This window comes from Ictidomys tridecemlineatus, chromosome 4 (assembly GCF_052094955.1).
Source record: "Ictidomys tridecemlineatus isolate mIctTri1 chromosome 4, mIctTri1.hap1, whole genome shotgun sequence".
NCBI classification, from domain to species: domain Eukaryota; kingdom Metazoa; phylum Chordata; class Mammalia; order Rodentia; family Sciuridae; genus Ictidomys; species Ictidomys tridecemlineatus.
This window is the reverse complement of record NC_135480.1, coordinates 177,897,320-177,920,454: the sequence shown is the minus strand read 5'-3', so window position 1 is coordinate 177,920,454 and position 23,135 is coordinate 177,897,320. Positions and strand designations below refer to the sequence as shown.

Below are 23,135 nucleotides of genomic sequence, written 5' to 3'. Positions count from 1 at the left end.
TGAAGATAAAAGCAAAGAATATTCAATCTATGTATTGAAAAACAGCACATGTGAAAATCAGTAAACTTAAAACAGATAATTGCAGACTAAATATAGTGATTCTGATCAGAAATTCAAATAGGCCAAACACATTATTAAAAAGCAAGAGCTTTCAGATTACAAATAATTTAAAATAAGCCCAGTAATCTTGAATTTTATTTTACTTGATTTATTTAAAAAAATTTTTTTAATTATTGATAAATCTTTATTTTGTTTATTTGCATGCAGTGTTGAGAATCAAAGCTAGTACCTCACTCATACCAGGCAAGTGCATTACCGCTGAGCCCCAGCCCCAGCCCCTCAGCATTTTGAAAAACTTTTTTACAACAGACAAAATAGGTGATGCACAGAGGTTAAAGGTCAAAGGTTAGGTAAAAGTCTATTGAACAAATCACAGTGCGGTGAGACTCCTGTTCATAAGGGACCAAAGAGAAGCCAAGTTACAGGCATTCAGCAGGATTAAGGAGAGTCCTTTTCTATAGATAAGGATACCCCCTGCTGTGAGAATAATAGGCTCAGGGACCATTACTTCTCGCTGAAATAAATAAAGAAAAGCCTGTTGGAAATACAAAGAGGATTTGGCAGGAACACAATAGTGTTGGGGGACATCACATCTCTGCCTCAGACTTGGACACCCAGGCAAAAATCAGTCAGAACACAGAAGACCTGAATACTGATATTAAAAAGACTGATTTACAGATAGGTATCAAAGTTCATATCAAAAAAGTCAGGAAATAAAACCATCTTTGTGCCAGGAAGCCCCAAGCATTTTTGACCTCATTCTAGGCCTGTCCTAAACCGGGGGCTGTAGGATCTGTTGCCAGGCAGGGCTGAGAAGCGCCCCCTGCAGAGGCCAAGAACTGGGCCTGTGGCATGAGCTCCAGGTTGGGGACTTCCCTCTGCCAGATTTGCTTGCTTCATCTTCCTTTCCTGAAGTGGCCCCCATCCCCCACTAGTATTTTCATTTTTGATTGTTTTGGTAGGTCATTATTTCAGACCCAGGCATCCATAGGCCCTTATTTTTGGAACAGAGACGTGAGGGGCAATTTCCCCAGTCAGTGCAGGTTTGTGGAGGCTAAATACTTTTGTGGAAAGAATAGGATTTTTTTTTTTTTTAAATGCTATTAGAGTCCCGTGCAGTAGCACATGCCTGTAATCCCAGCAGTTTGGGAGGCTGAGGCAGGAGGATCACAAGTTTAAAGCCAGCCTCAGCCATGGTGAGGCATTAAGCAACTCAGAGAGATCCTATCTCTAAATAAAATACAAAATAGGGCTGGGGCTATGGCTCCGTGGTCAAGTGCCCCTGAATTCAATCCCTAGTGGCCCTCTCCCTATCCCAAAATGCTATTAGAAAATAAAACACTGATTCAAAACCCACACTGACCAAATGAATGCCTTACAGAATCTTGAGGTAGACACCATTGAGTCAGAGAGCTTTGTTAGATACAAGAGCCCTTCCCCACCCACTCCCAGTCCCAGCACCCTCGCCCACCTTTAGTAGTAGTACCCCTGATTGACAGTGGTCACATTCTTTTCATTTTTGTGGTTTTGTTTTTGTTTTTGCTTTGTTCCTATAGCATAAGAAGTATTATTCTTGCTACCCTCACCCTTTTTTTATTGGAATAGAATATACATAACAAAATTTACCATTTAACCTTTTTTTTTTTCTTTTTGGTGGTGTGGGTGATTGAACCCAAGTGTGCTTTACCATTAAGCTATACCCCTAGACCTTTTTAAAAATTTTATTTTGAGACAAGATCTTGCTAAATTGCCCAGGCTAAACTTGCAATCCTCCTGCCTCAGCCTCCTAAATTGCTGGAATTCTAGGCATGCACCACTGCACTTGGCTCCTTTTAACCATTTTTAACAAAGCACTCACTCAATTCAGTGACATTAAGTACAATCCCCTTATTTTCCACTTCCAGACTTTCCTCATTATCCCAAACAGAAATTCAGCACAGGGGCTTTTGCATCAAGTGGACCCTGGGTTCAAGTCCTATCCCTGCCTCAGTGTCCTCTATTCAAAGACCCTAGAACATTCATGGACCAGGGCTGTGTGAGGGTCCCTATGTGCAGAGTGTGGCTCTCATAGGCTGGTGGATGTTCTATTGGAAACCTGGGAAACAGTGGAACAGAAAAAAAAAAAAAACACTCAACAATAAAATTATGGAACTCAAGGTTAGAAAGCTACGGGACTCCCTATCTTTTAATGAATATATTAAAATAACAACAAAATCCTTTAAAAACCCGTGCTTTGGGACATGAAGCAAAGCTGGGAGATTGTGAGCAATTTGTGTATGCTCTCTGAGCCCACAGAACTCCCATTTTGAAGATGCATTTACCAGAGGAGGGAGGAGCCCAAAGCTTTTCTCTCTTTTCCTTCTTATCCGTGTATTCTCCTGCCCTCACAGATGCTTCAACAACGAATGACACTTTTAGCCTTTGCTTTGTTCCTGAAGATTTATTAGTTCATTTAATCCTCATGATAACTCTACAATAGCCGACAGCAAATGGTGGTTCATGGGCCAAATGGGGTCTACCATTTGGTTTTACAAATAAAGTTTTATTGGAACACATTCATTGACCACATTGATTTTGGCTGCTTTTGTGCTACGGCAGCAGAACTGAGTATCTGCAACAAAGATTCTATGGCCTGTGAAACCTGAAGTATTTTCTACTTGCCCTTTATAGAAATGTTTGCCACCATCTGTCCTAAAGGAAGGTACTACTATCTCCACTTTATACATAGAGAAACCGAAGCTCAGGCAAGTTTAACAACTTTCCCAAGGCCACACAGTGGATAAGTGCATGGGCTGAGATGGCAGGCCTGCTCTGGAGCTGCAGACTGACTCTGAACCCCCACAGCGGGCTCCTGCTTCGTGCCCACCCCATCCTCAGTTAGCAATGAGATCCCTCCACAGCCTCTGGACATCTCAGGAGTTTGTCCATAGATCAAAAATTTAAAACAACCCCTTCTTCCTAGGCCTTCTTGGCAATAAAACAGGAATGAGGTAGCTTTGCAGCTTACACACTGACACTCAGTGGACAGGTGTGCCTAGGAAGGGCAAGCAGAAAGACCCAGGCTGGATAGAAAGCCCTTATATTCCTTTTGCTACCTGAGCCATGTTTGAGCTCCAGAATGTCATCATGGGACCAGGAAAATGGAGCCAACCTTTCCAGTCTGAAAAGAAGGGATAAGGAAAACTGCCTCTACCACTCAGAGATGCATCATTTTTCTTTTTGAGTGAGTCACAAAAAAAGCCCAATTCGCTGCCAGTATCACGGGGATTCTTATGGCTCAAATGGCACAATAAGGACACAGCTTTGACCAGAAAATCAGCCCAGTTGGTCAGCAGTGATAGAGAGGGTCCTGGAACCCAAGTGGAGAGGAAAGGGCAGCAGAATCTGCCCAGGGTCAGGTCCTGCTGGAGAGGAGGTGCATCCAGCTCCTGGGCAGCTGGAGTAATGGAGTAACTGCAAACCACACAGGTCTGTCTCACTGTCCTAGAGACCAGAGGCCCACACCAGCCTCAGCAGGCTGAGATCAAGACATCATCAGGGATGGGTGCTTTCTGGAGGCTCTGGGAAGACAGTCCATTTCCTTGCATTTTCCAGCTTCTAGAGGCAACTTGGAATCCTGCAAGTGTCTCCTTCCTCTGACTTGAAAGCCACCAGTTGTCAGCTGAGCCTTTTTTATACCATGTCCCTGTATCCAACTCTTCCACTTTTTTTTTTTTTTTGAGGGGGAGTACTGGGGATTGTACTCAGGGGCACTGGACCATCAAGTCACATCCCCAGCTCTATTTTGTATTTTATTTAGAGACAGTTGCTTAGCGCCTTGCTTTTGCTGAGGCTGGCTTTGAACTCACCATCCTCCTGCCTCAGCCTCCCAAACTGCTGGGATTACAGGCATGCACCACCATGCCTGGATCAACTTTTCCACTTTTAAAGACCCTTGTGATTACATTGTGCCAACAAAACCTCCCTATATTAAAAATCAGTGACTGTAATGCCACCCGTAACATGAGTTCCCCTGTGGTACAATACGGCATCCTCACAGGCTCTGGGGATTTGTGGAGGACACGATGCTGCCTGTTGCAGGAAGACCATAAAGACAGGCCGAGGGGAACTCACCTCACCTTTGCCTCAAGGGAGGGTCCTTATAGGAATCATATGCTCCCTCCTCCCACTGACCAGAGAAGTCCTGGTAGGAATTGTCACCCTCTTCTCCAAGCAGATGGGAGAGTCCCTATGGGATTTGTCACCCACACACATCTAGCAGCCCAGAGCCCATGCTGACCTCCGTAACTAACTCACACAAGCACCCCAAGGAGACACAAAGCTACAGAATAAACATGGAACATTGTCCCCATTGGGCCAGTTTTGCTCAGAATGGTGGAGGAAAAAAGGTATTATTTTTATCTTAAGACAGATACATTCTTAGACTGCTAAACATAGATAAATTTTCAAGAAACAATAATAAACTTGAAGGAAATACCATTCTGTGCCTGCAGGCTGGAGTGGGCTCCTCCCCTCCACGCCCTTTCTGTATAGTGATACATGTTTCCTGCTTCTGAACCTTTAGACGTTTGAGGTGGTGGGAACGTCCAAGAAAGATTAATTTGGGTTCAAGAAAAGAGAGGGTTCATTCTGGGTGTTGAATCAGTCTGTCAGGAGGACATTGGAAGGGATATCTAGGTGAACCCCCTTGAGCTTCCCAGGTCTACAGGCAGACCATGGGGCAGTCCTGGCCAGTGCCTCCCAGTCATCTTCCAGTTCACATGGTGGCCAGCCTCTAAGCCCAGAGCTTGCAGTTCCTCCTGCATGGTTCTGTATGGTCTCAGCAGCTTAGCAGGTCTGTGAGATGAAGCCTCATGGGAGGGTCCTTGAGAAACCAGGGTGTGATGGACAGTGGGCTGAGACAGAGGTGTGGGTGGTAGGAGACTCCAGATAAGCCAGGGGTCAGCAGCCTTCCCTCTAGGATGCCACACCCCGTGGTGCAGGGACTAGTCCCTATCTTCCTAGCTTCTGCCCTCCTGCTCTTCTCAGTGCACACCAGATATTTTAGTGACTCAGGGCTGCATGTGCTGTTCACATTCTTTCACTTCAAGATCTGCTCCACCTTTTCTTCATGAGTCCTTGCTGCAGACTGGATGCTAAGCTGCAGACTAGATGCCGAGCTCCAGCAGCTTAGGATAGTGGGCTTCACTTTCTCTCCCTGGGAGGCAATTGGGAGGGGCAGTGGCCAAGCCCTGAGGTTCTTGGGACCACATCAATCTGGGGCCCAGGTCACTTCCTATCTGTATCACCTGAAAGCTTAGGTTGAAGTCCCTAGAAACAGAGGTTGGGACTCCTATAAAAGTGCTTCATTGAGGGAGGGGAGCAGGAGGAGGTGGGAGGGGAGCTAAGCCAACAGGCCAGGGCTGTCCTGGCTGGAGACCAGTTTTACCTGGCTCTCTATAGGGATCTCTGGGGCATAGACACCCCAGGGGGCTGGTCTTGCCTTTCAGCAAGGGCACTACTAGGTCTTCTATCTGAAGAATAGTCCTTAGCAGCTGCCCACAGGGTGTGGACACTGGCATGGTCTCCCAGGGCCAGGAAGCCCCCCCTTAGTCAAGAGCACCTCTCAAAGAAGGGTTGGAGCTACCATCAGCCCCCCCCACTACAGCTGGGGTGGCATACCACCCTGGAGGAGGGGTCCACTGCATCTGTGAAAGGGCCTAATTCTTTAGGCCTCAGTTTCTTCAAAGTAGGCTTAATAATAGTGCCCCTCCCAAGGTGGGGCTGACAGATTGCTTACACACCAGCCAGAAAGACTCTGGAATTCTCCCCACACACACGTGCTTACTTGGGTCTTCCTTTCTGTGTATGTGAGAGAGAGAAAGAGAGAGAATATTTTAGGTCCCTGTAAGCATCCTAGAGATGAAGGGAGCTCCAGACAATGAATGAGAAGGAGCCATTAAAGAGGAAAGGACACCAACCGGAGGTCTGGGCCACCTTGGGCTCCTCTCCAGAGAGAACTCAGTGGACCTTTCTGCCTCACAAGTCCTGCCCTTCTTTCGTGGGAGGTCTGGGGCTGGGCATCCCTCCCTGTCTCCAGGCCCCACCCCACTGCTGTTTCCTTCCAATCTTGCCCCCTTTTGGGGTGTCAACAGAGGTCTCTGTCCCTGGTCTACCAAGACCAAACATCTGGGAAGGAGTTATTCCTTCTTCCACTCAGGCCTGTCCTTCACAAGTGTCTCCTCCCACTGAGGCCCCGCCTCCCACTGAGGCCCCTCCTCCCACTGAGGCCCCACCTCCCGCCCAGGCCCCTCCTTCCACTCAGGCCTCTCCTTCCTCTCAGGTCCCTCCTTTCACTGGGGGCCCCCTCTTCCCTTTCAGACCCCCTTCCCTCACAGACCCCTCTTTCCTCACAGGCCCCTCCTCCCTCACAGACCCCTCTTCCCTCTCAGGCCCCTCCTCCCTCTCAGATCCCTTCTCCCTCACAGGCCCCTCCTTCCACTCAGGCCCCTCCTTCCACTCAGGGCCCTCTTCTCTTTCAAACCCCTCTTTCCTCACAGGCCCCTCCTCCCTTCCAGGCCCCTCCTTCCTCACAGACCCCTCCTCCCTCTCAGGCCCTTCCTTCCACTCAGACTCCTCCTCCCTCACAGATCCCTCTTCCCTCAGACTCTTCCTTCCACTCAGACCTCTCCTCCCTCACAGGCCCCTCCTCCCTCACAGGCCCCCTCCTCCCTCAGGCCCCTCCTCCTTCTCAGACCATTCCTTCCACTCAGGCCCCTCCTCCCTCACAGGTCCCACTTCCCTCCCAGACTCTTCCTTCTACTCAGACCTCTCCTCCCTCACAGGCCCCTCCTTCCACTCAGGGCCCTCTTCTCTTTCAAACCCCTCTTTCCTCACAGGCCCCTCCTCCCTTCCAGGCCCCTCCTCCCTCACAGACCCCTCCTCCCTCTCAGGCCCTTCCTTCCACTCAGACTCCTCCTCCCTCACAGGTCCCTCTTCCCTCTCAGACTCTTCCATCCACTCAGACCTCTCCTCCCTCACAGGCCCCTCCTCCCTCACAGGCCCCTCCTCCCTCAGGCCCCTCCTCCTTCTCAGACCATTCCTTCCACTCAGGCCCCTCCTCCCTCAGAGGCCTTTCTCCCTTATAGGGCCCTCTTCCCTCTCAGGCCTCTCCTCCCACTCAGGCCCCTCCTCCTTCACAGGGCCCTTTTCCCTTTCAGGCTCCTCCTCCCTCACAGGCCCCTCCTCGCACTCAGGCCCCTCCTCTCTCTCAGGCCTCTCCTCTCTCTCAGGCCCTTCCTCCCACCCAGGCCCCTCCTTCCACCCGGACCTCTCCTCCCTCACAGGCCCCTCCTCCCACCCAGGCCCCTCCTCTCTCTCAGGCCCCTCCTCCCACTCAGGCCCCTCCTCCCTCTCAGGTTTGGCAGCATCTGGGTCCCACCACTTGCCCTCCAGAACCAGAGAGGGTTTGAACAGCTTCCTGCCTCAGGCACCGTCTGGGTCAACAAAGTAAGAGCCTGGACTTGGAATGCAGTTCAGCTTTGGAGAAAGCCTTTGGCTTCTCTGGGAAGGCGCTTGCTAGATGGGTGATCCCTTGGGCCCCATGCATACCTAACAGCCTGGCGCGTAGAACCAGGTGGTCTTTGCAACATGGTTGTCATGGCAGCAGAGATTCTAAATGGTCCTCGAGTGACAGAGCTGGTTATTTGTCAGCAGGTGGTCAGACAGTCAGCCATGAAGATAGGGTCCCTCGGTTCATTTGAGAAGTGGACATGGTGAGCCCAGTCAGTCCCAGGACCTGGGACCAGCAGGATACTAGTGCAGCAACAATAAAGCCTCCCGCCCCCCGAGTGACCCGTGGGGACAAGGATGGCATTCCATGCTGCACATGGCACTCCTCACTGCACCTTGCATTTGATGCATATTTACTGACATGGGTGTCATGTCGTATGCTGCGAGCTGGGGACCAGAGATGAGTCCCCTTGGTCTCAAAGGGAAATGTGATGGACAGAAGCATGGGTGCCCCTGGCCCACAGAGGAGGAAATGGCATCCAAGCCCAATGGGACAGAGACAGCTTCTCAGAGTAGGGAAGCTCGAGGGGAGGCAGGCAGGGTGGGGAGCAACCATGCAGGCAGAGCATGTTGAGGGGAGGAAAGTCACTGAATGGTTGAGCTTACAGAAAGAAGGAGGGGACAGAATAGGAATGAATGGATGGATGAATTGCAGGCATTTTGGGGAAAACTGCTGGTAGTTCATTTTTACTGCCTTGAAGAGGAGTGAGAAATGTGAAGGAGAAGTGGGCAGGAGTCACGTGGTAAAGAATCCTGAGCTCCAGGTTTGATCTGTAAACTTCGGGAGCCATAAAAAGATTTCATAGTCAGATTTGGATCTAGGCATGACTCCTACATCTGCCCTGTGAGACTGGGTGGCTGGGCAGGACCAAAGGTGAGGTCCAGCTGTCCACAAAGGAAAGAAGGAAGGACCATGACTAAACCAGGGTATTGGGGCTGGGGGACAGAGCTGATTCTGAAGATAGTGAGCAGACAGAAACACCAGGCCCTGGTGAAGGTTCTGGCTTTGGAGGTGAAGAAGAGTGAACCTCAGGTGACTCTCAGATTCCCAACTCGGGTGAGTGGCAGTATGGTTCCCAGAGATGGAAAATAGAGCAGAGGAAGGGGCTTGCTGGGAGGGATCATGAGTTCAGCTTCAGGCGTGTGCTGGAGGCGCTGGGAGGATCCCAAGGTGTCCCGGGGCAGCTGAACAAGAGTCTGGGCTGGGGACTGAGATTTGAGAGTTCACAGAACAGACAGGGCATTTGTGGCTGGGGTCATGAATGAGGCTGCCCAGGGAGAGCTAGGGGAGGAAAGAGCTCTCAGAAGAACAACAGCATTTAGGGAGGAGCTGAGGTGTCATTATCATGCCTCCTACACCAGCATGTCAAGAAGGAACATCCCTGCTTTTGAGATGAAACTGCGGCTCCAGGTGATCAGGACCAAGGGTGTGCAGCTAGTTAGTGGTGGAGCTGGGATTTGAGCCCAGATCTCTCTTGACTCTGAATTCTAATAAGCTCTTTCTACCATACCATGTTGAGCAACACAGGGCTTGGCACAAAGTAGATGCTCATTAAATATTGGGCTGGCTGGCTGGATGGATGGACAGATACTATTAGCAGCAAGAAAGGCCAAAAGATTTCACCCAACAAGCAGTGTGCCTGGGAGTCTGTCCATGATCGGAAGCAGCTTGGAACTTTTTATAGCATTGCAGACAAAGGCCTGCTTTCCTTCAACTGCTCTGTTAACGATCCTTTAAAGTCCTTTCAGAGCGAGTTTTTTTTTTTTTTTCCTCACTCTCTCTCTTTCCATTCTTGCTTGCAAACGAAGGATGGTTTTAGAATGCAGGCCTTTTTTATTTTGCACAAGCACACGATGAGTAAGATGGCTTCCTAGTCAGCACTTTCCAATTTCGAAAGATGCTAAAAACTGATCTTTAAAGGCATGTTTCCCTTCTTGGTGCATCAAAGGGCCTGAGGCCTGCTTGGGGGGGGGGGCGGGTAGAGACCTGCAGGAGAATGACATCTCCTGTTGGACTAGGCCTCTTGGCTGCTGGGCCTCCTGGCTGCTGGGCCTCCTGGCTGCTGAGTGGAGGCCGGGCCTCATGCCCAGCCCATCTTTCTTTGGCCCAATCTCTATGGGTCAGGGCCTACACTGTACCCCAGTCCCCAGAAAGTGATGTAAGACCCATTACCTTGACCCAGGAGGGACCCTCAGGCAGCCACTTGTTACATGTTTGTTGAATGAATGAGTTACAAGGGTTGTTGTACAGTATGCACCTGTTAACCACATTGAGATCACTAGTGTCCCATTTATGGAGCTTGCAAGTACAGATTTACCTTAGAAATGAAGGTGGGCTGGGGAAAATTCTCAAATACTAAGGCTTTCCAGTTCCTATGGGAACTTGCTATGTGGTAAACACATCATGAGGGTTATTATCTCACTCAATTCTCCCAGCAATCCTGTCAGGTAAGTTCCACCATTATCCCCCCTCTTCTGGATGAGGAAACTGAAGCTGGGACAGGAAAAGGAGCTGAGATTTGAACAATCATGGAGAGCCTCTGGGACCTCTAACCAGGAACCTCTGGGGGCTCTAAGAGTGCCCTGAGGGGCTGGTTGGTTGTTGAAAAGATAGAAAAGTCTAGAACACAATGGGGGAGTGTGATTGACTGGAGTCTTGTGTTTTCCCCTCCTCTGGCCTCAGTTTCCCTGTGTGGAAGGGAGGAAGCACCCTCCAGGCATGGCCTGTACCCCAGGCTCTTCAGCGTCATCTGCTTTGGATGCAGTCCTGCCCCTGGCTGCCCCAGACCAGGGAGGATTCCTGCAGGAGCTGGGAACCAGGCTGGGAGGGATGGGGGTACTGCCTGGGGCATAGGAATGTGTCCTGCCTGTGGCCTTAAGCCCCGGGCCATGCCTGTCACCCGCTGGCTCTCACATGTGTGTTCTTCTCTTTACAGGGCAATGATGTGAGGATCATCCTTGGCCAGTTTGACCAGAATATGGCAGCAAAAGTGTTCTGTTGTGTAAGTAAAGTGACCAAGCCCTTGTGTCCCCACTGGGTGTCACAGCTGGGGCGAGGACTGTCACAGGACTAGAGACAGGGAGCTGAAGCCTGGTGCTCACTGATGCTTCCTCTTTTCAGGGAGCCCCCCAGGCTCAGAGCCCTGCCCACATCTCCCAGCCTGAAGCATCAGTGCCCCCTGCTGAAGCCATTCAGCCCCTTCCCAGCTTTCAGCCTGGCTGCGCTTTGCTGGGCCTGCTCTGTGTCCTGCACAGGGAGGCCCAGCTGTGTGCACAGGTGTGAGTGACTCAGCCTGCCTGGTCGTGCAAGCAGGGCTCAGAGCTAAGTCCAGGACAGACCATCAATCCTTCATTGTCTCACCTCAAATCCTTTATGGTTGGTTGGTGTGTGACAAGTGACCAGGTCCCTCTTAGACCTTACCTCATTTAATCTTCAAAACCACGTGAAGTCTAATTGCATGTCAATTATACTTTAATAAAAGCTATTGTTTTAATACAAAAATAATTCAAACACAAAGAAAAAAAATCACATGAAGCAGCTACAGTTGTCCCATTTTACAGAGAAGGAAATAGAGTCCCAGAGAGGTGGAGGGCTTGTCCAACAGCTCAGCCAACTCGTGGCCAAGCCAAGCTTCAGTCCCTGCTTCAGTCCCAATCTGATCTAAAAAAAAGGAACATCTCTCTGTATGATATTCGACCTTAGCTACCCAGGAAGGAAGCCTGTTTCTGTTTTTGATTCCCAGCTCCCCTCCTCCACCTGGGTCAGGAGAAAAGCCAACAGGATGAGGGCAGGCTAGGGAGCACTGTCTGCCTAAGAGCCTCCTCTGACGGAAGGTGTTCTAGGTGTAGTCCCTGGTGATGGCCACAGAGCTGTTCTCTTTTACCTCTGTGTGAGCAGCTTGGAGGCGGTTGTAAAGAGCAGGCTTGTAGGAATCTTAGAGGTCATGAAATGCACTGGGTGACAGAGCCAGGGTGCAAAGAACCAGAATAGGCTGGAATGTTTGATGTTTGATCAACTCCAGGAAAATGAAATCTAATGGTTCTGATATGAGTTACATTAGAACAACCGGGCTGGCTGAAGTTCAAGGCCCAGCTGAGGAACAGTGTATGCTGACCCCAGAAGGGGCCTCTGGGGTGGTCTCAGCTGACCCCACATTTAGCACAGGGTCTATGACAGGGGTCACCAGTGTGATCACAACTTCCAAAGGACCAAGGTGACCTCAGACTTATGCACACACCAGGATGAAGCTGTCACCCCCCCCCATCGCCATCACCCTGCTGTCTGCTGGGGACTTGGCCTGGAGTGTCCTGCCCACCCTGGTGCCCCGTTTCAGGAAAGAAAGGGACCAAAAGGGGACCAGGAACAAGAACAGAGCTGTGGCTGCAGTCATGGTCACCTGGGATTACAAACACCCTCTGCACAGCCCTAAGCATGGCGGGTGCTTGGTAAAGACCAGTGCCCTTGTTTGCCTGTTTCACCATGGGGGTCTCGAGTGTGAAGATGGAGCGTCTGGCTGGCTGGTGCACTTGCTGATGGGCTCCATGACATGTGGAGCATCCCATGAATCAGTGAGGATAAAGAGGGGCCTTTCCACAGTGAAATCAGAGGAGGGAAACAAGAACAGCCAGAAATACGGAGCATAGACATTTAATAATTTCATCCCAAACCCTTTACACCTCGCCCTTGACACCGAGGACCCATTTTGGAAAGGAAAACGAAGTTCCAATTTGGAGAGCACTTTGGAAGGAGAACTGAGTCTTACCCTTGGGGACTCCCAGACCTTGCAAGAAGCTCACGTGCTGTGCAAGTTGATGCTGGTCAAATGAAGAAGAGTCGTAACTCCAGGAAAAAGAATAACAGTAAATAAAAATGACCCAGGACGGTGCCGCGCAACGTGCAGGCGGGCTCCGGATGGAGACCAGCAGAACCTCTGCTCTGCTCAGACTGAAGCCGGGCCGCCTTCCTACGACCTCATGCCCTGCACCTGCGGGGACAATTTTGCTTTCTGTAGTCGCGGCTTCTGCTCTGGGACAGATGGCCTGACAGTCTGCCTCCCACACGCACAGGGGCTCACTGCGCTCTGGCTGGACTCCGGCCGGCCGGAGTCTTCCCGCTGCAGCTCCCCAGGAGCGTGGGGCGGGGGCTTCTGGTCTGGTGCGAGCCCACGTGTTGGTCCATGGAGAAGGAGGTGTTGAGGAAGGAGGGGCTGCTCAGAGCAGAGACCCCCTCAAGAGCCTTCCTGTCCTGACCAGAGGGACGCCACCATGGCTTCACCATCCAGATGCTTCACCATCCTTGCAGACCTCGTGGCCATTGCTGGGCTCTTGAGATTGGAATGGCCACTCAGTGGGAGTGCAGAAGGCCAATGCAAGGCCTTTTTATAGCCCTGTGGCCATGTATTCATCTTGGCTCCAGCACATGGCCAGCAGCAGTGTGGCTTTGGTCCTCTCCTGTGTCCTGGGTGGTCTCAGCTAAGTTCTCCAGCACTCTGATCCAGGTTCTGACTTTAGCACTGCCAGCTGTGTGTCCTTAGGCAGGTCACTTTAACTGTCTGGTCCCCAGCTGCCTCATCTCTAGGATAGAAGCAGTGCTCCTTGATGGGTGGGTCATTGGGTGGTGGCTTCATTTAAAAGTAGGAGCCTCATCCCAGCTATGACTGCTTGGCCCATGTGAAGGGTTCCTTGCTACTGTTGTTGGGAATCTTAACAGAAAAGGAAATGTTCCTCCTTTTTAAAAATTATTTTGTAAACTTTTTTTTAGCCGTCAATAGACCTTTATTTGATTTATTTATATGTGGTGCTGAGAATCGAATCCAGTTTCTCACATCTGCTAGGCAAGCGCTCTACCACTGAGCTGCACCTCCACCTGGGAAATGTCCTCTTGCAGGGGAGGGGAGGAGACAAAAGAAACCTTAATAAAAAAAGGAAATGGATTTTGTTTTTAAAAAATGCACATCAGGGTTAATGTGTGCCGCTAGTAAGTACCAGTGCTGTTCATGGGGCTGGAGAACGTGAGCTCAGGGCCATCTATCACACACGGGCTCCATTCCACAACCTCAGACCCTGACACCACCTGTCCACCACTGTCAGAGAAAATCAAAGCCCAGGCAGCTGCAGAAATGGGAAGTACAATACATCAGTCATGACACAACCGCTTATTGAGTGCCTCCTGTATACAGGGCACTGGGCTAAGTACTGGAGACCCAGCAGACATGATCCCCCAGCTACTAGCCCCCCTCAGAGGTCCTGTGTGGTCCTGTGACCAGGCATGGGTAGGTTGGAGGCCATTGGATCTGAGCACGGTCATCTGGGGCATTTGGAGCCGTCCTCTGTGAGCCTGAGAGCATCACTGTGCGTGGCCTAGAGGAGTGCAGGAAAAGAAGGAGCAGCGGATTGTTCCTGAGCGAACCTTTGCAGGCTTGGCACATCTTATCTCACTTATCTCTTAACCACCCCAGGGAGACGGGATCTGCTCTGCATTCTGCACGGAGTTGGGATGAGGAGGCCAGCGGAGCAGCTGCTGTGGGAATCACCTGGCTGGCCTGTGGTGGGGAGCCTGTGCTGTTGGATGGACTCTCTCTCTCTTTTTTTTTTTCCCCCTGAAGGTCAGAAGCTATGCTGGAAAAAGTTTTAGATTCATCAAAAATAATGTTTAAAGCAAAACATGTTTTCATTTACATGAACCGAGCTTCTGTTTTCTGGAAAACTCAAGAGGAGACTGGCAGGCCACAGAACTGGCACTGAGAGCCCCACTGTGCTACCCTTGCTGGGTGCTGAACAGCAGTTCCCACCCGGATGTTGTCCTCCATCAGCGAGGAAAAGCTGCTCCCGTGTGTGAACGGAGGATCCCTTCAGGTCCTCGCTGTGCACCTGTAGCTCAGCCAACACACCTTCCTAACACTCCTGCAAGATCAAGAACGCTTCCAAAGAGGTTATCTGTTTTGCTGAGAAAAGTGGGATACTTCAAAAGTGGATCTTGAATCCTATTCTTTGGACTTTCAAGCTGTGACTGGACGATTTCTTAGTCCTTTTTATTTTTTGAGCCAGAGTCTCCCCAAGTTGGAGGCTTGTCTCCAACTTGCAATCTTCCTGCCTCCGCCTTTGGAGTTGCTGAGATCACAGGCCTGCGCTACCTCACAATGCAAGATAAGGGAGATTTAGAGCAGGCACCTCCCAGGACGTGGGGAGGAGAGGGAGCGCTGAGTGCCTGGCCTCCTGCAGCCTCTGAGCGCAGCTAGAGTCCCAGAGCCTCATCTACCTCCCCAGCTGCTCTCCCCAGGTCCTCCAGCTTCAGCCAACCCTGATCTAGGCCAAGGGATAGCAGGGTGGGACACAAATGTTTCCCACACGACCTTCTACTGTAGGTGTCACCCTGCGAAGGCCTGAAGGGTCGCAGAAGGTTCAAGTTTCAACGCCTGTGCATTGAGGTAGCGCCTGGGCATCTCCATCCGCCAAGCTGCTCTGAAATCCCTTCTGGGCATCTCCATCCCTGAGGACAGGATCCATACCAAGAAATTTATTCTGAACCCTGGTGGAGCATGCCTTCCTAACGAAGGATTTTTCTGCGTGCACCAAAGCTATCCAAGGGTGCTTTTCCTTTAGTATGTGATAATTGCAGTAAGAATTAAAGCCAAAAAGAGGTGCATCGGAGCATTCCGAAGCCTTTTTGTTTAATTGGGAAGCAGGCAGTGTGGCCCTGAGGTCTCACAGCAGGCAGAACTAGGTCCCCAGACAGACTTTCCTCCCTAGCTGTGTGACCTTGGAAAAGTTAATTTCCCTTTCTTATTTTCAGTTTCTTCCTCTCTAGAGTGAGAATGATAAACCCTGCCCCGACTGCCTCCCAGAGTAAATGTGAATGACAGTCACAGCAGATGTGTGTCATGCATACACATGAAAGAGACCTGGGTTTAGGATGTCAATTTATGCACGTCAGGCTGCCGGTAGAAATTCAGAGATACTTCTCACTTTGCCAAATGGCATGGTAAATAAACTGTCCACCCAGATTAAATATCTTGGCCCCTTGAAAATTGCTTCCCTGGGGTTATGTTTTGAGGTATGACCTCAGCTTTTAATAAAGATCTATAAAAAAATAACAGCTTTTATGAAATCTGTTATAGAAATTGTCTTGATGCCATGCTGGCTATTGACAGAGTCCTCCATATGAGGCGTGTTTGGGGCTAACGACTAGAAAACATTGTTTTTCCAAAAAGCTGATTTTTTTAATTTATTGGTAATGACAGCTACATAATAAATAATTTTATTACCCTTTTCTTTTGGTCCTCCAGGAAGCTCATGCTGTAATATGCAGCTAAATCATGTATTGGGTTGGAACCCTTGATTTGCTTGTTCATGTGTGGTTCCCTTTACCTCCTGCAGACTTATTATAGTTTGTATTTTACTCAGCCCTTATGTTTTCATTTTTATTCATTATTCATTTCATTTTTTATTCATTATTTTACTATGAATGTAAATTATCCTAGGTACTTTGAAAGAACCTAGTTGGAAAAATTGAAAATGAACAATGATAGAAAAATTAATAAATCCTCTGGGCCCTGGACAGATGCTTGACGCTCAGTGCCTTCATAGCCTCCCTCTGTTGCAGGCCTTCGAGGAGAACATGTACGGCAGCAAGTACCAGTGGATCATCCCTGGCTGGTACGAGCCTTCCTGGTGGGAGCAGGTGCACATGGAGGCCAACTCCTCCCGCTGCGTCCGGAAGAATCTACTCGCCGCCATGGAAGGCTACATCGGTGTGGACTTCGAACCCCTGAGCTCCAAACAGATCAAGACCATCTCAGGAAAGGTCAGTGCCTTGACTCGTCCACCTTAGCTCCAGGCCCATCTTTTTTGACCATCTTGCCTGATAATGTTGGTGGAAGATGCACCGATATTGCTCTAGATGTTGCTATGTGACTTTGAGCAAATCACTGGAGCTCTCTGAGCTTCACGTACCTGTAATTCAGTCAGGGATAGTCACTGGGCTCTAGGAAGCTGTGGGAATTGAGTTGCTACTCTGTAGGTACCTAGCATGGTGTACAGGTAAGAGATGGCGTACCTGACCTTCACCACACTGACCTCAGGGCCTAAAAGGCCCTGCCAGAGTGTCACTCCCTGCTGCTCTGGCCTGGACTGTCATCTCTCGTCTAACTGATGCCTCATCTTATTGGTGCTCTCTGGGAGGAGGGGAAAGACCCTCCAGCGGACTTTGGGTGCTATGAACCGGCCAAGTGGGTCAGAACTCAGCTTCATCACTTACCCGCAGAATGACCTTGAGCTTGGGTTCTCTGAGCCTCTGTCACACCCTCAAGGTGGGGATAAGGGGTCAGTGGGCTGTGGGCTTGGCAGAGCAATTGTACAGGTGACCAGCGTGGTGCTGGCACAGGGTGCTGTTTCAGCTGGGCAGGGCCTTGGGAAGGTGCCGAGGTGCTCAGGCCCTTGTGCTGTCCCTGGAGGTCACTAGCCCTGTCCTGCTTATCTGGCAAGGCTGTGCCAGGACCTGGGAAGATGGTATCTGTGATGGCATTTCAGAAGGACGCCGTTCTCCATCAATGTGCCTGTCACCAAAACTCAGGGTGATGGTCCTGGTGAATGGAGCACCCCTTGTCACTTCCGACCTTCAGCTGGGTCCAGTCAGCAGGACACAGGGCTCTTCCATTTCCTCTGTGTTGTGACCCAGACCCAGGGTTCCTGCAGACCCGATTGCATTTCCAGAAAAACCTTCCTTATATACATATTTAGCTTCTTTCATTATTTAATCTCAATCAAAGACAACTCTACACAAATGATTTATTGGTTTGTCAAAAAATAGCAAATCATTAGGACACATTTTTGTAAACAACTCTTTAGATCATGTTGGCTCCTGGTTGGAAAACACTGAAAGAAATATTTTCAGACAACAATCAATGTGTACGTAAAAAAAAATTTGAGATGTTAAATAATGAACAGATATAACTCATTTTGGTAAATGTTATTTTTAAGGGCGTCAATGTTGGCGATTTATTAAGGCACTTGGGTCTGGGAATACCCTATATTTTAATCTGAAAATAGTACAAAATATGAGGAAAATACAAAAACTAAGGGGAAAAAAACCCAGCAAAAGCAAAGTATGATAAAAAGCAAAGAGTGTGAGACGGAGGAAGATCCAAGGTTTGGGTGGCTCCCCTGAAACCCAGGGAGCGCAGCAGGGGTGGCCCCAGGCACCCGGGTGCCATTTGGGAGCGTCGATCTCAGGCAGGGTGGAGCCCCGCAGGGGCGGGAGCCCAGCTCAGAAGCACCCCTTGGGGGGATCATTCCTCGGGTGTTTTCTGGAGATGTTTTGTCATTTGGAACAACACCCCCCACCACCACCTCGCACCCCGACTCTTATTTCTTCACTGGGGCTGGGAAGGAGACCAGCCTCTATCCTGCACCATCCCATGCACAAGGACCTCAGGGCTGTTGCCTCACCCCAGAGCCATAGGGGACCCACGTTCGGGGGCCCCCAGGGTGGGGCAGGGTGGTCAGGAATGCTCTGCAAGTGAGGGGGCCAGTACTTGTCCCTGCAGCTGCTGAAGCGGAGCTGGCATTTCCTCTGATGTCCTGAGTGACAGGACAGTGGAGAAAAGCCTGCGGCCTCCATGGCCCTGTGGTCGGGAGTCCCAGCTGCTCCTGGAGATCTCCAGTCAGGTGTCACCAGACCCAGATCGACCAGCGGCAGAGGACTGACTGCTTCCTCCTTAACTGCCCTCTCCCCGCTGGGAGACTCCGCGCACGGACCACTCGGGCCCTGCAGAGGTCCAGCTTTTGGTCTAGCTTTGGCATCCCTCCTGCAAACCCAACGGCCTCAGCCCTTCCAGGCGACTTAAAGTTGTGGTGTGGGGCCTCAGGGCAAAATTTAAAGGGGTGTCAGAAACCTCAGTAATCAAGGATTTTAAAAATATGTGTTAAGCTGGGCACAGCGGCTCTGGAGGCTGAGGCAGGAGGATCACGAGTTCAAAACCAGCCTCAGCAAAAGCAAGGCGCTAAGCAACTCAGTGAGACCCTGTCTCTAAATTTTTATTTTAATTATCTATTTATTCTAATTTGTTTTATATGATGGCAGAATGCAGTTCATTTCATATCACACATATAGAGTGCGATTTTTCAAGTCACTGCTTGTACACAAACTGTCCCTGAATTTAAAAATACAAAATAGGGCTGGAGATGTGGCTCAATAGTTGAGTGCTCCTGAGTTCAATCCCTGGGGTGTGTGTGTGTGTGTGTGTGTGTGTGTGTGTGTGTGTGTGTGTTTGTGCACGCATATCCTGTGCTTTTAAAAATAATCAAAATTAGTACAAAAAATGTGATTAAAAATATGGTATTAAGTGTTTTTATTCTGATTCCTGAGGCTTTTTTTTTTGGCTCCCCCTTAAATTTCGTACCTGAAGTTGTGCTTCATTTGCTTCACCCTGGTCCTGCCCTGCACAGGTTGTATTTATCAAGTCCTGACCCACACCCAGCTGTGCTTGCTCTTGTGGAACACGCCCTTCTGAGGGAATGTGGTCCCAAATGGATTGAAGTGTTCCTGTTTGTGATCTGGCCACGAGCCTGCTTCCTCGGCCAGCTGTCAGAGTGTCAAATAACCAAAGAAAGTTCTGGAGTTGAGAAATGTTTCTCCAAGTTCATTTTTCTCTGCACAGGACTGCTGGGGGCCAGGTCAGCTGGGCATGGGTGGCTGGAGGGATGCGTGTTTTGGACCCAGTAGTGTCCTCTAGGACAAGCAAAGGCTTGTAGACTGTAACCTGCTGCCTGGTTCCTGGTTCACAAATGAGGAAGCTCAGGGCAGGAGGGAAGGGATGCACTCGAGGTCACAGTGCGTCCCACCTGGGGCCTGGGGACTGTGACAGGGAAGGGATGGTTTGCAGATGTGGTTAGCTTAAGGCCGTGGAGCTGGGTTCCTGGACTCCCCAGGGGCCCCAAGTCCACTGACATGCGTCCCTGTGCGAGCAGGTTGGGAGGCTGGCAGAGGAGAAGCCGTGCAGGAGGCGGACCCTGGACCTGGGGTCCGCAGTGGCCTTGGGGCTGGGAGAGAAGCCGTAGACTCCCCAGGAGCCTGGGGGAGCAGCCCTGCCAAGGCCTGGCGAGGACTTCCGCCTCTGCTTTTGGACTTGTGGCCTCTGTGAACAAACACACTTCCAGTGTTTTCCAGTTTGGGGAAATTTGCTGGCAGCCCCAGGAACCTGACCTGCGCTCACATGGCAGGCCAGGGGCAAATCCTGAAGCCAGGGCTCTTGAGTCCTGACTCGGCGTCCTCTCCCATCTGCAAGGCCGTGACATGGCCCGTGTCCCCTCAGTGGACCTCTGCTGGGAAGCGGCCTCTTGGGACCTGTGGACCTGGTGATCAGGACATCCAGAAGCCCTCACACTCATACCTGTTACTCCAGGGCCTCTGCTGGTCCCACCCTGCCCTGGGCCTCCATGCTAGGCCTCCATCTCTTCAACTGCAAGTGTGAGGCTTAGGTCAGTTGGTTCCTGGGTCCTGGCAGCTCAGCTCCCTGGCTCTGGAAATGCAGTATGGTGACAAACACAGCTGCAGGACACAGCAGTGGTATCACCTGGACTCTCCCAGGACCCAGGACTCCCTGGAAGAAAGTCACAAGAGCAGGTGACAGAGGGGTGCTCCAGGATGCAGCCTCCAGGGCCTCCTCCAGGTGTCTGTCTGGCCTCAGGGATGGCCCTGGCTGCTTACTGCCACTAGACGTGTGTCGGTTGGCGAAGAATGACAAGGTCATGGGAGCACAGGAGCGTCCTGCTGGGTTTCCAACTTGGGGACAGTGTGCAGAGCTTGGTCTTGGCCCCATAGCCTCCCGAGGACAACCTCTGGGCACTGGCTCTGGGCTATGAAGACCAGCTTGGTCTTGGAGGAGGGTCCCAATCGCTGTTCCTACAAAGTTCCTGCAAAGTGGCATTGGCAGTTTCCAGTGTCCCCTCTCAGGTTTCAAAGTGCCCTTAAGTTTCTATTGTGGACATCTGCAGCCCTGATCTGCTAGCCCTGAGGTGGCTCAGCCTCCCCAGGGAGGACATCTGTCTCCCAGTACCGTCCCTTGCTGGGACAGCTGGTCCAAGGAACCAGATGTTCACAGAGCCCTGAAGCCAGCAGGGCTCCGAGGTCCCGGCCTCCAGCCAGGCCTCCTTCTCTGGAGGATCTGTGATGGCTTCTGGCGAGAACCTCCCGTGCCCAGCACAATGGAGTGTCCAACAGCCCGCTGGCCCTCTACCCCAGGGCCCTGACCCAGGAAGGCTTCCACCCCTCACCTCTGCCACGGAAGCACTGAGACCAAGCACTGAGACCAAGCACTGAGAGCCAGCACTGACAGCTTTAGGGAAGTTCAAGGCTCTGGGGTGGGGGAGGGGAGGTACCATGGAGAAGGGGCTCGGAGCCCAGCCTCAGAGTGCCCTGCGGCCCTCCCCTGGGGCTCTTGCCCTGCCTGCTTCCCTGGGTGTTCACTTTCTGGGAAACAGGGTGGCCGAGGGACACAGGCTGGAGGTGTGGGGGTGGTGTTGGTGGCCTATGGAGGATCTGCTGGTTAGATTGGAATCTTGGCTCTTCCACACTCCAGCTGGCAGGCAGATGGCTGGTTGTCTACCCCAACATCCATACCTGTCTTCCTGCCTTCCACCTCAATAACTCAATTCAACCTTATCTGGATATATTGCCAAGCCACTGACAATGTATATTTCCCAGACTCCCATGCTAGATGTGGCCAGGATTCTAAGCCTGACCAAGTAGAAATATGAGACTTCTAGAAAGCATCCTTTAGGTTAGGACCTGGCTCCTTTCTTTTCTTCACTTTTATGCTGGCTAGAATGTAATAGATGGGATTGCTGGAGTTCTAGCAGCCACCTTGGACCATGAGGTGACCTTGGGAAGGAAACTTCATTCTGGGGCTGTGAAACAGATGGGAGCCTGAGTCTCTGGTTACACTGTGAAGCTGTCACAGCAGCCCTGCTCTGCCTGCCTGTGGACAACTTTTACATGAAAGGAAAGACACTGACTGAAGTCACTGATCATATGTTTGTTGCTACATGCAGATGAACCTGAGAATAGCACAATGGTGTTGGACAAGTCATTTAGTCTCTGCTTTTGCTTCTCCATAAAACTGGGGCAGTAACAGCTCTTTCTCAGATTTGTAAGAAGTAGAGAAGGTTATACAGTAGGAAGTATCTTACCACGTGTCAAACCCACAGTCAGTGCTCAGTAAATTTTAGTTTCTTTCTTCATCAAGGAAAGAGCCCAACAGGAGGAGAAAGGATTGATGAAGAGTTTGTAGCCCATGTCAGCTGGAGGTATTAGGATTATTTTTATTTTTTAGATTCTTTTTTCTTAATATAACACCATCCACATGACCACTACACAGGTCAAGAAAAAGAATAGGACTATTAACCCAGAAGCACTCCTTATGCCCTGTGCCTGTTGGCACCCACCACCAGTGGCAGCTGTTATTCTGGCTTCCATCACTAAACAGACACCTGCTGTTGAACTTGAAATAAACAAAGTCCTTTGAGCCTTCCCCTTTTTATTATTTTAGTGAGATGCAGATACCTTTTCATTTGCACTGCTGTATAGTATTCCACTGTGTGAATGTAATACAATTTACGCATCTTGCCATGGGTCAACATTGGAGTTTCTGAGTCTGGAGGCATCACATGGGTGCTGCTACAAACAGTTCTATACATCTCTAGATGAATACAAGTGCTTTGAAGTCCCTTTCCTGTAGTACATGTTCTGAAACCTGTCCAGATGCTTTCTGTAATGTCTTCAGATTGAGAGTGGATTTGTTGTTCTGGTCATTTTCTAGTTCTTTTAAATGGCTCCCATCTTCTGTCTCTGCCACACCTTTCTTGGTCTGCTTTCAGTTATCTTTGCTCACTTTTCTCTTTGTGCTCAGTTATTTTATTTTATTTTAGAATTCTCTGTCTTCAATTATTGGGCAGGGTAAGATTTGGTATAGAATTTTTATAGCTTTTTTTTTAAAGCTATTTAATATAGTCTAGGAGCTTTGGAAAGGTTTATTTAAATGCAGTCTCCATTGCCTCTAGGTCCTAGAAGTCCTATAAATGGGGGGTTTTAATGAACAGAAATTCTTTATTTTAATAGCAACTCTCCCAAGGCCATGATTATATTTTCCTACTTTGTCTTTTTGAAGCTTTATTGTGAGGTAATGATCAAGATTTTTTTTTCTTTTTCATATAGCTAATGGACCCAGCATTGTTGATTGAAAGTCCCCCTTTCCCACAGAGTGCTACCATATCACCTCTGTCATAAATTACATGACTGTATATTGGTTCTATTTCTTTAAAACCACCAAGCCACATTCTCAGCTCTTTTTATTTTTTATTTAGAGAGAGAGTCTCGCTGAATTGCTTACGGCCTCACAAAGTTGCTAAAACTGGCTTTGAATTTGTGATCCTCCTTTCTCAGCCTCCCAAGTTGCTGGTATTACAGGTGTGCACCTCATCCAGATATTTGGTTTTATTTCTAAACTTCATTTTCCTTCCATTTGTTT

General features: G+C 49.9%; 1 protein-coding gene across 1 annotated transcript in view; it reads left to right on the top strand.

The window, feature by feature from the left end:
* Gabbr2 (gamma-aminobutyric acid type B receptor subunit 2) overlaps positions 1 to 23,135 on the top strand; it is a 352,225-nt gene that overhangs the window by 186,959 nt on the left and 142,131 nt on the right. The window contains exons 5-6 of the mRNA XM_078047869.1: positions 10,548 to 10,613; positions 16,214 to 16,414. Of these exons, the coding sequence (XP_077903995.1) occupies positions 10,548 to 10,613; positions 16,214 to 16,414 (267 nt within the window). The remainder of the gene's footprint in view (positions 1 to 10,547; positions 10,614 to 16,213; positions 16,415 to 23,135) is intronic.